Source organism: Prunus persica, chromosome G4 (genome assembly GCF_000346465.2).
Source record: "Prunus persica cultivar Lovell chromosome G4, Prunus_persica_NCBIv2, whole genome shotgun sequence".
Taxonomy (NCBI): domain Eukaryota; kingdom Viridiplantae; phylum Streptophyta; class Magnoliopsida; order Rosales; family Rosaceae; genus Prunus; species Prunus persica.
The window spans coordinates 12,605,671-12,620,193 of record NC_034012.1 but is presented as its reverse complement, the minus strand read 5'-3'; the positions used below and the strand labels follow the sequence as shown (position 1 = coordinate 12,620,193).

Below are 14,523 nucleotides of genomic sequence, written 5' to 3'. Positions count from 1 at the left end.
CCACGTCAGCCGTCCTCATGGCATCATTCATTTATTGGACGTGGCATCACACATCAGTTGCCACATAAGGTGGTCAATGTTGTGTGTCCAAATAGCATTACTCTTTCAATCTTAGACTTCTGGTGTAGTCTATATCCATAGTCAACTTGGAGGCTTCTGGTGTAGTCTAAAAATAAACTCAACTGAGTTGAACTTGAGGCAGATTCAATTCCTACACATGAACAAAAATAGTCCACAACAATTTAGAGGTCAGTGCACAAAAATCTTGGTTGTTCCGATTTAGATGAATTTGGATTTTTTTTTTTTTTTTTTTTGTTTCCAAGTGCCAAGGTAAATGCTCTGTCAAAATTTCCACACTTGCTACCTACAATAACAGGGCCATATATAAAGCAACCCCAACAATTATGTAATGCCTGCCTAGTTCCAAAAATGCCATGGATCCAAGGCTCTACAAATCTGCAGAATCAGGGAATGTTTGCTTCTTTAAACAACTTCTTAACGATGATCCCATGCTACTATATCAACTTACGCCCCGAGAAAACACTGCACTCCATATCGCCGTGCAATTTGGACACAAAAATGTTACAGTAGAGATTTATAGCAGGTGCAGGTCCCTTCTCACACAGCCAAATTTAGATGGAGATACCCCTTGAAGAAACTGTATATTCAATTATATTATTCATATGATCATTATACAATATATATAAAGTCTGTAGAAAATAATCTACAGTTACAACAAGTCATTATCACAAACATAAATATGGAGTTATGGCCTAATAACAACGTAACTGACAACTGACCATTTCCTATCATTAGTAGGATTAACTATTGTATCTGAAATACCATTGTAACTCCATAACACTCCCCCGCAAATCGAGCGCGCACAGCATAGCAAGATTTGAATGAAGAAACTGTATGGTGATGGAGATGGCAGTAGCAGTCGTTTGTAGTAGTCTAGTAAGGGAAACAAAAAAGAAGAACTCCAATCTCCAGAGTTGCGACAGCGGCATGAGATAAACAAAGTAAACATAACACCCATTGAAAGGCAGCAAGTGAAGGAGAGCATGGGCTCATGGAAGGAAGGAATAAAATGACAGGCTGACATACAAATCAAATGTACCTAGGAAACAACTCTAGGCACCTGAGAAACATAATGCTACCTAGGAATCACCCTCTAGGTAGGATAAAGAGAAATAGACAATGTTGTAAAGAGGAATGAGAAAGAAAAATAATTCAGATAAGAGCATTTTTTTATTTATAAAAATAATAAAGATGAGGAATGGAAACAAAAGAAAATTCATCATATGGAAAGCAGAAAGGGATGCGTGCAGAGAGAAAAGAAAGAATATTTGAAGGGAATAAAGGGGTTAAGAGAGGATGCAGCACAATAGTAGAGGATTGGAGGTGAAACCAACCTGGGACATAGAGAAAAGAAAACGAGAGCATGAGTAAGTTTGAATTTCAAGGCACCATAGAAACAATAAGATATGAGGAAGAAAACTACGAGGGAACAGAGAAGTAATAAAGAAAATATTATCACAAGAGGATAGAGGCCCATATAGATTAAAATATAAAAGGATGATTGACCCAAAAAACAATAATAAGAAATAAAGGAGGAAACCAAGTGAGACAGAGAAAGTAGTCAAGAGAGGGAGAGAAAACAAGATGTAAGAGAGAATCCATGAAAAGGAAAGGAAACTCAAGATTCCAGAGACAACCCATGATAGGGAGAGAGAAAACACAATTGAAAAGAAGAGAAGAGAATACCCTAGTAACATAAAAGAATTATAAAGAAAAGAAGACAATACCCGAGTAACAGAGAAGAAGAAAGGCAGCGCAAGAGAGCATTGAAGAAGACAGAGACCAATAGTAAAATCAAAGAAAGAGATTGGGCTTAAAAGGGGAGGAGAACACAGGTTGAGCATAGATAGAGCGTGAGAGGCCAATACCAAGGCAGCAACACAGTGATAGGGCTTGAGTGGCCGATACCAAGTCGGCAACACAGAGGAAGAAATAGGGGCTGTACAAAGGGAACATCGGCTATGTAGCACGGCAGAGAAGGCTTAGCAAGCGTTGACGAGGCTCACAGAGGAAAGAGAGACGGCTCGATGAGCGATGACAGGCAGCATCAACAAACAAAGGGAAAGTATGGAAACCACGATAGAGAAACCATCAGAAATACATGAGAGAGAGAACCCACGATTGCAGACTAGGATAAGGCTCGTGGAGGGAAGAGAGACAGCTCGGCGAGAGAGACGAAGAAGTGAAGAGAGATTTCAAGTGGAGAAACCAACGATAGAGAGGTGTGATCTTTGAGGGAAAGGAAAAGTTTTTTTTTGCTCGGTTTCAACAGAGAGCAGTGGCCCAACATTGATGGATAACAAGGAGCTAGCGAGCCAAAAGAGGGACATGCAGTGGTTGTGTAAGAGAACAACAACGGCAGGATAGCATGACATGAGAGAGAGAGAAAAAAGCCGACGAGGAGAAGACTCGGTGAGCAGTGACAAGGCTAGCAGAGGAAACAGAAATCTCGTCATCATGGCCAAGGGAGATAAATGGAGCTGCCATGGGTTGCCACAAGAGAGCTCGATTGAGGAGACGGTCAACAATGAAGACGGCGCGGCGGAGACACAAAAATAACGAGCTAACAGAAGAAAGGGTTGTAGTGGTAAAATAAAGGTGCGGCTACAGCTAAGGTGGAAAGAAAAAACATATTCATCTTTGAGAAGAAGAAAGGAAAAAGCATTATACATACAAACACCCTTATGGGTGAGGAGTGAGGAGCGCCAACGACTCTCAATGTTGGCAACTGGAGGATCGCTAGTCGGCATTAGCCATTAGCTCTGATACAATGAAGAAACTGTATATTCAATTATATTATTCATATGATCATTATGCAATATATATAAAGTCTGTAGAGAATAATCTACAGTTACAACAAGTCATTATCACAAACATAAATATGGAGTTATGGCCTAATAACAACGTAACTGACAACTGACCATTTCCTATCATTAGTAGGATTAACTATTGTAACTGAAATACTATTGTAACTCCATAACACCCCTTTACATGTGGCTGCAAGGGTTGGCCGCTTCTCGATTGTCAATTATCTGGTCAGAGAAACCTTGTCCATGTCACAAGTAGAGTTTGGGAATTGACCCCAAATTGGCTTCTTTTGAAAATGAGGCGGGTGAGTCTCCATTGTATCTGGCTGCAAGAGAGGGATTGTTAGATATTCTGAATCAAATTTTACAATCAAGTCCTTCATCAGCTCATGGCGGTTCAGATGGCCAAACAGCTCTGCATGCTGCTGTGGTTGAGAAGCATTTTGGTATGTCACACTTTTCCCCAGTTATGTATGTTTGAGCTATGGTTTAAATATGCACTTGCGCTCAGCAACTACTATTATATCAATTTCCATGCAAATTCTTTATGGGGGTTACACTACAGATAGTTGAATTTGCATAAATAATATAGTAGTATCCATTCCATACAGATGTTGCTCTTCTAAAAAAAAAAGATTCTAGCTAGTTCCTCTTTAATTTATATTTTTTCCTGACTTGTGCAATTTTTTTAATCAATATTTAAACTAAACTTTTGTCTGATTGTAAGATATCATGGAAGCGCTCCTAAGATTCAAACAGCAGCTGATCAAAGAAGCTGACCACCAAGGAAAGACTCCTCTTTACTATGCAGCATCCCTTGGAGACCATAGAACAGTAGAACGATTACTAGAACTCGACATTTCGATAGCATATGTTTTGGATAAACAGGGTTTCTCACCAATTCATGTTGCAGCCAGCAAAGGTCATACCAGTGTGATTAGAGAGATTGTTCGACATTGCCCAGATTCGGGAGAACTTGTTGATCCTTACGGATGGAATGCCCTTCATATTGCAATCTTCAATGGGCAAGCAAACGTTGTCAGATATATACTAGAAACAGCAGAATCTAGTATTACATCTCCCAGGGTGAGTGCTAATAACACAATTAATATTCCTTGTATATAATTGGTCATAATGCTTAGCAAACTACAACTGTTCATCTAATAGGAATTGCAGAACATAACTCCAAGCATTTGGGGACATCTCGGTACCCAACATTCATGGTTGGGCAACATCAAGATATCCCCAAGAGCAGAACAAGAAGAAGCCAATGCAGTGCAAACTTACATGCAAATGGGGCAGACCCTGTTGATGGTTGCAACACTTATCACAACTGTAACATTTGCAGCTGCCTTCACAATGCCTGGGGGGTATAACAATGATGTAGGCCCAGACCGAGGGCAGGCTCTTCTGCAGTCAAATAATGATTTCAAGTGGTTCATCATCACAGACACTGTTGCCATGACTTGCTCAATAATTGCAGCTTGCCTTCTGTTTTGGGGAGCTGTCAACAGCAACAAGTCCTCCTATGTTTACTATTTCACAAGTGCTGCTGCTCTTACATATATTGCTCTGCAATCCACCGCAATAGCATTCGAAACAGGGATTAAGGCTGCCATGCCTGATCAGCAATTTCTCAAAACCTTGGGAACCCTAGTCGGAGCGGCTTTTCATGTTATTACCTTCTTGGCTCTTTCCCAGTTGGTGAAAATGTTTTCCCTACCTGAAGCCTGCAGATTCTTCATTTCTCATCTTTGTAAGCTCAAGTGCAAAATCAAGAACAAACCATGAAGAATAAGTGCACTTTGCACTACTTTATAGTTCAACTCCTTTTACCCCTTCAGCACATCTATCACATATCTAATGAACAAGTTTGATGTTTAAAAGTTTACAGATTACAATTTGTCACAATATTATACACTTTTGATGTATAAAGTTCTGTATTTCAATATTACTAATCGGGTGTCAGTTGGATTGGCCCACTGCTATAGCTTACATGCATTGCATGAGTTGGCAGATCTTATCCTTGGGAACAAAAAACATAAAGAACATAGTATCTCGGGTGCATTTGTCCTCACATTTGTCCTTGGGAACTTATAGAAACGTAAAAAGACTTCCCCTTTGTTTCTTGAGTCAACCGAGCCCACCCCACTTCTTTGATTCATTTGAAGTTTCAACCATTGACACTTAATGTTACTTATTAAATCACCTATTTTTCCTCCTCAGACATCTACTTATTTCCTCTAATAAGAGTAAACTATAGTTGTCAATTAGTTGTGTGATTAGATTACTCAATTTTTGGATTTTATTTTCCTCGCCGTTTGTTAGCTGTACAATAGAACTTTGTCAACCCTTTGTATTATAAATACCTTCCTCAATGAGGAAAATATATCAAGAAATTCCAAAGCTTTCATGATATCAGAGCGGGTTGTCCACGTGTGAAAGTCCAACAGCCACAAGTGTTCTACATCACCCAATGTGTGTTATTTATGTGTTAGACTTGAACATTCGCCACACGTGTGGGGGAGTGTGAGATGTGAAAGTGAAAAAGTCATACATTGGAAAGTTACTAGTATGGGTTTAGAGCAACTCCACCCATTTGCCCTTAGCCATGGCAAGGGTGGAGCTAGGGCAAGCACTATTCATGTGAATAGTGCTTGCCCTTGCAAATAGTAAATTGTGTCTCCACCCGTTGCCCTTAGCCATGGCAATTACTATTCATTTTTTTGTTTTTTCCTCCTATTTTTTAATGAAAATAATTAATTTAGGTAATATTTTCAGATAAGATTTTCGGATTCCTACGTGTCAAGACTATTCATAATCAGATAAAATTTTCGGATAAGATATTTGGATTCAAATTTCGGATTAATTTCAAAGTTCAAATTTCAGATAAATTTTTGGGTTCAAATTTCGAATGAATTTCAAAATTCAAATTTCAGATAAATTTGGGTTCAAATTTCAGATAAATTTGGGTTCAAATTTCGGATGAATTTCAAAATTTGAATTTCATACAAATTAGGGTTCAAATTTCGGATGAATTTCAAATTTCAGATAAGATTTTCATCCAATAATTTGACTAGGGCATTTCTCCATTTTTCCAACTCTTTATTCAGGATTTTCCACCTACTGGATAACGCCATCTCCGTACGAGTAGACCCCGAAATTTTTTCACAAAATTCGGCATGAATTTTTTTCCACATATGAAAAAATTTCATCTCATTGCCGGACACGGGACAATGACAAATTTGGAGCCAAGCCTCACACAATGAAACATCTTCCATGGTGCTCCAAGCCCCTCCGGTTTCGATAGAAGAAGCCATAAAAATGTGAAATCAAAATGCTAGATGAAAAAGAGGAAAATGTTGTGTAAAAAGAGTGAATAATAGTAGAAGTATAATGAAATGTAAGAGTATTGGTGTTGAAAGTGAAGGGTATTGATAGGTATTTATAGAAAAAAAAAAATATCATAGTTTTTTAGAATTTTTTAGAATTTTTTACGATTTTTTTTCATATTTTTTCCCCCAAAAAAGCCTCAGCCGTTGGATTAATCCTCAGAAGCAGATCGGATGGCGTTGGAGGCGACACGTGGCAGCGTACCGTTGGCGCTGGGGTCGCGCTGACATCAGCGCGCGCTGGTTCAAATTTTTTTACCGTTGGCGCGTGCATTGCACGCGCCAACGGTAAAAAAATTTGAAACGCGCTAGCCGACGTCAGTGTGACGCGAGTGCTGACGTCAGCAACCGCGTTTTGGACCTAGGGCTGGTTTCGCCTTCGGGCTGGCCCGAGATGGTGGGTCCCACACCACCCCCGGGCCTGGGCGCAACGCTGGAGCGAAATTTTTTTTTTTTTCTGCCCTCGCCTCGGGCTGGGCTGCATGGATGGAAGGGCTCTTACAAAGAGTTTCGCTACTCCCATTACCAATTGGTTTTGGAGTGGAGCCACGAATGAAGTAGAGTACACATTAAAGAGTCTATGACCCAAATCATGGAGAAGCAAGTGTCATAAGTTCACAGCAACAGAAACAACAGTCAATAAGAAGAGAAAAAAACCAAAATAAAAAAACGAAACAGTCAAAAAGGAACAGAAGTCTGAAACCAAGGACTAAACAGTCTGCATCTTCAGGGAGAGTTTGAAATGCTTTCATTTTTTCATAAAATTCCATGGTTATTTTCTTTTCAGTCAATAGATAGAAAGACTTGGAAGGAGGTGCAAATTTACCCACCTCATCAGGCAATGCTTGACAGCAGTTCAAAAGAATCCAAAATTTATTAGTTTTTCAATGACCTCCGTTGAAGGACTCGAAGTCAGCCACGGTAGATTACTGTTTGAAACAGACGTGACTGTCATAATTACACAGTTATTGAAGGCTTTATTGTCAAGTTCCAATTTCGACGAATAGCCAACCGAGTTGAACTTTAGGCAGATTCAATTCCACCACATGTACCAAAATAGACCAGAAGAATTTAAAAGTCAGTGCACTAAAATCTTGGTTGTCCAGATGGTATGAATTTAGAATTTTCCAGCTGCCAAGGTAAATGCTGTGTCAAAATTACTACAACAACAAGGCCTTGTATAAAGCAACCCCATAATTATGTAATACCAGGATGTTCCTAAAGTTCCATGGATCCAAGGCTCTACAAATCTGCAAAATCAGGGGATGTTTGCTTCCTTAAACAACTTCTTAGCGATGATCCAACGCTACTATATCAACTTACACCCCGGGAAAACACTGCCCTCCATATCGCCGTGCAATTTGGACACAACAATGTTACAGCTGAGATTTATAGCAGATGCAGGTCCCTTCTCACACATCCAAATTTAGATGGAGATACTCCTTTACATGTCGCTGCAAGGGTTGGCCGCTTCTCGATTGTCACTTATCTGGTCAGAGAAACCATGTCCATGTCACAAGTAGAGTTCAGGAACGTGAGCAGCAGCAGCATGTTTGACACTCTGAGAGTCAGAAATAGGGGGAACGACACGGTTTTACACGAAGCTGTGAGGAATGGTCACAACAAGGTGGCTGAGTTTTTACTTAAGATTGACCCCAAATTGGCCTGTTTTGAAAATGAGGCAGGTGAGTCTCCATTGTACCTGGCTGCAAGAGCGGGATTGTTAGATATTCTGAATCAAATTTTACAATCATGTCCTTCATCAGCTCATGGTGGTTCGGATGGCCAAACAGCTCTGCATGCTGCTGTGGTTGAGAGGCATTTTGGTATGTCATACTTTAGCACAGTTATATATGCTACCATTATCTCAATTAACTTGCAAATCCTATGTGGGACTTTCACTATTGACACCTCTGGCAGTTGAATTTTGCATAAATAAAAATAATAGTATCCATTCCATACAGATGTTGCTCCTCTAATCAGTAAGAGTCTTCTGTAATTTTTTCTAATCTAAGCTAAATTTTCGTGTATTATTATAAGGTGTCATGGAATCCCTCTTAAGGTTCAAACAGCAGCTGATCAAACAAGCTGACCACCAAGGCAAGACTCCTCTCTACTATGCAGCATCCCTGGGAGACCATAAAACAGTTCAACGATTACTAGAACTCGATATTTCGATTGCGTATGTTTTGGATAAACATGGTTATTCACCAATTCATGTTGCAGCCAGCAAAGGTTATACCAATGTGATTAGAGAGATTGTTGGACATTGCCCAGATTCGGGAGAACTTGTCGACCCTTATGGACGGAATGCTCTTCATATTGCAATCTTCAATGGGCAAACAGAAGTTGTCAGGTATATACTAGAAACAGCAGAGCTGGAGGGGCTCATAAACCAGCCTGATTTTGATGGAAATATGCCTTTGCATCTAGCCACCATTGAAAGAAAAACTTGGATTTTGTGTTACTTGAAGTGGGATGGAAGAGTAAATCCAAGATCCAAGAACAAATATGGCCAAACAGCATTTGACATTGATAGGTCAATCAAAGAAATTACGTCTCCCAGAGTGAGTACTAGAGCAGTAACTAAATACATGATCAATCTCCCAAATTGGGGTATTAATGCTTAACAAACTACAACTTTGAGTCTTATGGACATTGTTTCTCTTAATCAATTTATTTGCAGAATATAGTCCCAAGCATTTGGGGACATCTCCGGACACCGCCTTCTTGGTTGGACAGCATCAAGATCCTCTCAAGAGCAGACCAAGAAGAAGCCAATGCAGTGCAAACTTACAAACAAATGGGGCAGACCCTTTTGATGGTTGCAACACTTATCACAACTGTGACATTTACAGCGGCCTTCACAATGCCTGGAGGCTACAACAACAATATTGGTCCAGACAAAGGGGTGGCTCTTCTGGAATCAAGCAAATATCTCAAACTGTTCATCATCGCAGACACCATTGCCATGACTTTCTCAATAATTGCAGCTTGCCTTCTGTTCTGGGGAGCTGTTAACAGCAACAAGTCCTCCTATGTTTACTATTTCACAAGTGCTGCTACTCTTACATATTTCGCTCTGCAATTCACTGCAGTAGCCTTCACAACAGGGATTACGGCTGTCATGCCCCATCAGCAATTCGTCAGAATCATGGGACATGCAATTGGGGTTGCTTTTCATGTTAGTACCTTCCTGTTTCTTTCCCAATTGGTCAAAATGTTTTCCATCCTTGAAGCCGGCAGATTTTTTATTTCTCATCTTTGTAAGCTCAAGTCCAGAATTACAAATAAACAATGAAGAATAAGAGTGCATTCTTCACTACTTGCATGCACTAGGATGCATGTCAACAGATATCCCATACACAAGGCTGAAAATTAGTGAGGGTTTTGTAGTTCAACTGCTTTTATTCCATCATCACATCTGTCACATTATTAGATGAACAACTTTGATGTACAGCTTTGGTGAATCTAGTTTTTCTGTATACCAATAGCTCTTGAATCTAGTTTTGGTGCCTATAGCTTTCCGGTTTTACCACTTTGGTCCCTATAGTTTTAATTTTGTTAATTTATATCCTTGTATTTTTCAATTTTGTCAATTATCCTTTTCTTTTTACCGTCAGATGGCTCGAGTGAATTCAAATACCTCTCCACATGAGGGGCACGTTATCGAAACTTAACATAATTTGGAGAAATTTGACAGAAATTGAAACATGTCCTTGAGTTGCTCTGAATTGAGACTACAAGGATAAAACTAACAAAATTGGAACTACGGAACCGAAGTGACGGACAAACTACAGGACCAATGCTTTACCAATAAAATAAAAAATGAAAAAAAACAGGACCTAAATATACAGGTTGTAATTGGGAGATATTCTTAATACATAAAACATAAAGGGTTTTACTGCAAAAAGCCTGGTTGGGCAAATAAGCCTTTCCCCAGATCTCCACTCTGCAACTTTCTTCAAACAACAAGATGGAAATATCTTCCAAACCTGGAGACCCACTGCGAGGCTTCCACAACGTAATGTGCGATGGCACGAAAGTTGTCACCGAGATCGTCTCCGATCACGGCTCGATCCACCTCTGCCTCTACCTCATAACCCAAAACATCCGCGACTTCAAAGACATGGTTGTTGGGTTCGATACAGAATGGACTTTCGTCGACGCAGGCACTGGAAAAATCGAAGCTCGCGTCGTCCTCATCAAGCTCTTCTCCTGCATTGGCTGCGTCCTCATTAGATTGGATCACAAGTCGGGCCCGGTTTGCCCGTCTCTCAAGAAATTTCTCATCATGAAGGATGTGATATTTGTCGGGATCCAGATCAAGGAGGATCTGGTGAAGTTGAGGGAGAATTTTGGGATTGATATTAGGAATGTGGTGGAACTGACTGAGCTGGCTGCCAATGTGCTTCGAAAGCCGCGGCTTTTCGCGTGTGGCCCGAGGGATCTGGCAAGGGAGGTTTTGAAGGTTGGGGTTGAGCAGAGGCCGCAGGATGTGATATGGACGAGCTGGGCTGAGGAGTCGCTTACGCCGGAGCAGATTGAGTGCGCCACCATTGATGCTTATCTTACTTACAAAACTGGGAAGAAGTTGTTGAGCAAAGATTGACAAATTGGTAGAATCTATTTTCAGGTGTCATCTCTGTTTTTCTGTTGAGCCACTTAAGGCAAATTGTTGTAGAGTTTTGTACCCAATAAAACACTTTCATTTTGTTGAAAATTTGTTCATCGTTTATGGGATTTCTTGTATTGTTTTGCCTGTGTGAAATGTCAACACAAGGTGGATCATGTTTCAAGCGTAGGGAGTTGGGCATGGTTTGATTGAAGAATTGTATGACAGGCAACAAGCAGATTGGAAAATCTCATTGTTTGCAATTTCATGTGTCCAGTCCTGATGTTGCTAGCAGCAAAAGCTTGTATAATTCCTCTTTCTATGTCACTACATCTTTCTGGGAACAAACAATTTTTCTTGATCAGTGATGTGATCCCACGGGAAGACAAACGGAAATGAAATATAAAAACCGAAACTTGTCTCCCCCTTAATATAGTAGAAATCAAAAACTTGTTGAAGTATAAGCAATCAAAAGTTTTCAAGAACAACCAGCTGCTGGTGCAAAAGAAACCACAAGGGATAATGGCACAAACTGCCATACAAAAGAAAGTGTTAATAACTTTAAAACTGCCCAACACAACAGAAGCAACAACAAGAAGTACAAAACAAAAAGACTTAGAAAGATGAGCAACAAAAGGCAACTCTGAAATAAGTGCAATTGATGAGAATATGAAATGTGCAAGAAAGGAATATAGCAGAGCAAGAATTGCAGAAGAAATAAGAACAGTGCACAATGAGACCAAAACTTGACATAAAACGGCTGAAGAGCAAACAACAAGAAAAATGCATTGAAAAACAATCTTAGACAATTCAAAGAAGGCCCAAAACATATCATGCAAGCAAGTAGACCTAAGGAAAGAACTCTTATAGGAGTATGTGTTTGGGACTGGTTTTTTACCCACCTCGATAAAACAAATAGCCAATTGGGCCACTCGGGCTAAATTAACTCCTTAGAACACTTCCACTCATCCCCTTTTGCCATAGCAAAAGGGGGCCGAGTTTCCAAAAACAATCCCCACAAAGAAAAAGTTACTATAGCAAGAAGTGGGCCCACGAAACTGGGCAAGCTAACGTCAGAGGCCAATTTAAATACAAAAAAAATTGAAAAAAAATTTCTATAAATACCTAGCCATGTTCTTCACTTCCTACACCAAAATCCATACAAATTTCTCTCCTCATATCTCATGTTAAATAGTGGTTGCCCTTGGCTTGCCATGGGAATGGGTGGAAATGCATCAAAAAATTGTTATGGCAAACACTATTCGCGTGAATAGTGTTTGCCCTTACTTGCCCTTGCCCTTTGCCATGGCACAATGGGGTGGAAGTGCTCTTAGGCCAATTCGCGTGGCTAAAAAAGTGATTCTCTAGTAAATTAATAATTGCTCAAGAAATCAAGGATAAATCTCTTTCTTTCTTGCCAGTGAAGGCAAGTTAATTGGATAATTTATATTATGCTATTAGATTTGATCCTCGTAAATGTCATGCCCTAATTGATTGAGGACTCTCGAGCTAGGGAAAAAATCATATAAAAAAGAGAGAGATTTCATTGTCTCGGCACACAACTTTTCAACAATAAACTCGGAACAAACCCTATTTCCTTTCTCAAGGCAAACAAATATTCTTGATAATTGTTTTGCCAGTTCCAACACTAGCATCAATTTCCAATTGATTTGCAATCAATTGAAGGTATTGTGCTCAGTCAAAGTACAAGTTTGGACCCCATCATTCGACTATTACCAAGTCTCAAAGCGTTCAAAGCAATCCAGAAATGATCTAAGGTGGTAGCAGTCCCAGTTCTAACCATCTTGATCTGACCCCTTGTTTACTCTTTATTTGTCATTTACTTCCTTTCTTCGGTATTAAAGAAATATTAAAGTCCCTCATTTGTCTTGAGGCATAGAAAAAAAAAAACCTATATTGAACCAATTCCCCATTCAATGCACAATTGTTCAGTTTGAAGTTAGTTTCTTGGTGCGTAAGTTACTTTATTTTTGTTCAAATCTATTACGGTTTTACATTGCTAATAGTGGCACGCTCGCAATTTCATACAATATCTTGCCTATTTCTAAGGCTAGCAAATTACGGGTAAATAACAATATGACAAGGAAGGAGCAACTTTAACACCCACATATGCATGGCGGAGCCATAGAGCCACAAGAAGGCGCAACTGCTGCACCTCCCCTCGTAGGAAAATTCTTTGGAGGGATTGAAATATAACCATTTGTTGGTGCTTACTATGCGTTCAACTAAATGCCTCAAAAAGGCTTTGCTGTTTTATTTTTTCATGAATTATGAATGAAATTAGTATTGTCTAATGGAATTTGGTTGTCTGAAATTTTTTTGGAGCTTTTAGCCTTTTAAATACTGCCCCTTCCCTAAAAAAATTCTGGCTACGCTAAAAAACCTTGCTCACATAGAGGAATGCTAGCCAAGAGTCGCTCAAAGTGACAGTAGTGACAGCCTTTGCTTCAACAAGTGACACGTGTTTTATTGAATAAGACAAATTGAATTCCCTTTTTACCCATCTTTAAATTAAATTATTGGAAAAGAGAACAGCAACTATGCATATGTTTTCTTCTCTCTCACCCAACACCTCTTTGTCTTCTTCGTTGTACGATTTTTTTCTTTTTTGAAAATTTTGTTTATAAGTTTTTGTTAGTCTCACTGGGAAAATTTTGAAACATTCTGTTTCAGTTTGTCTCATAATTTTTTCCCTTTTTATCTTTTTCCCATTGGAGGTCTGATTGCATTTGGGTGTTCTTAGCATGTTCAAGGGGGATTTGAGTCGAGATCTGGAAGCTTTTGGGTTTTGATGTCAACTTTGGGTGTTTGAAAGCTTCAAATTTTATCCCACACTTTGAGTTTTGGTTTTTTTCTTCCTTGGAAGTCGATGGGTGGGTGGGTCCTGCCATGGGTGTTCATCTGGGATCTGCAAGTTTTTTCTTTTTTCTTTAGGAGGTGATTTTCTCACTCCATCTTTCTCCACTTACACTCCGTTTTACATTTTAATACTTTTTAATCAATTTTGTCCTTTTTTATTTTTTCTCTTTCTTATTAGACCTTTATCCTACAATGTCCTTTAAAAAGACATGTACAATCACTTACTAATATTATGAAAGAATAAAAATCTGAGACTATTATGCATACCTTGCTCTTTCCATATCTAAGCTCCTAATGATAGTTTGGTTAGTAGAATTCTTTAGTTTTTCTACCAGTAAACATATTAGCCCAAAAAATTTATTATCTATTAACTACAACAAAGATAAATAACACTCACATACTTAGGAAAAAAAACAAAGAATTTGGCGTACAAATACTCACTTTTTAAAAAAAAAAAAAAAATCAATTTCCAAAATTTATTTTTTGTTTTTTGTTTTATTTTATGTTAACTTTTCTTAATTTCAGTTATCAAACCTTAATGTAAGGTAAAGGTAGAATTGAAAAGAGAAAGAACAAGAAAGAAAAATATTGATTAAAAAGTATTAAAAAGCAAAAGGAAATGTAAGTGAAGAAAAGGGGAATGGGAAAATCAGATCCCTTTTCTTTTGCTAAGGAGGGATCTGCCAGCTTCATGAGTTTTGCTTTATTTTTCTCATTTATGTGGATTTGAAATCTTCAAGCTTTCATG

At 38.9% G+C, this 14,523-nt stretch overlaps 2 protein-coding genes and 1 pseudogene across 2 annotated transcripts; all 3 read left to right on the top strand.

Moving 5' to 3' along the window:
- LOC18779836 lies at positions 435–4,786 on the top strand (annotated as a pseudogene).
- On the top strand, positions 7,075–9,810 carry LOC18778820 (protein ACCELERATED CELL DEATH 6). The gene is made up of 3 exons (XM_007213024.2): positions 7,075–8,106; positions 8,321–8,847; positions 8,967–9,810. The coding sequence occupies exons 1-3, from the start codon at positions 7,509–7,511 to the stop codon at positions 9,579–9,581; spliced, it is 1,740 nt and encodes a 579-aa protein (XP_007213086.1). The 5' UTR covers positions 7,075–7,508; the 3' UTR covers positions 9,582–9,810.
- LOC18780169 (uncharacterized protein At5g06450) lies at positions 9,936–11,243 on the top strand. Its single transcript, XM_007211988.2, has one exon. The coding sequence runs from the start codon at positions 10,257–10,259 to the stop codon at positions 10,890–10,892; it is 636 nt and encodes a 211-aa protein (XP_007212050.1). The 5' UTR covers positions 9,936–10,256; the 3' UTR covers positions 10,893–11,243.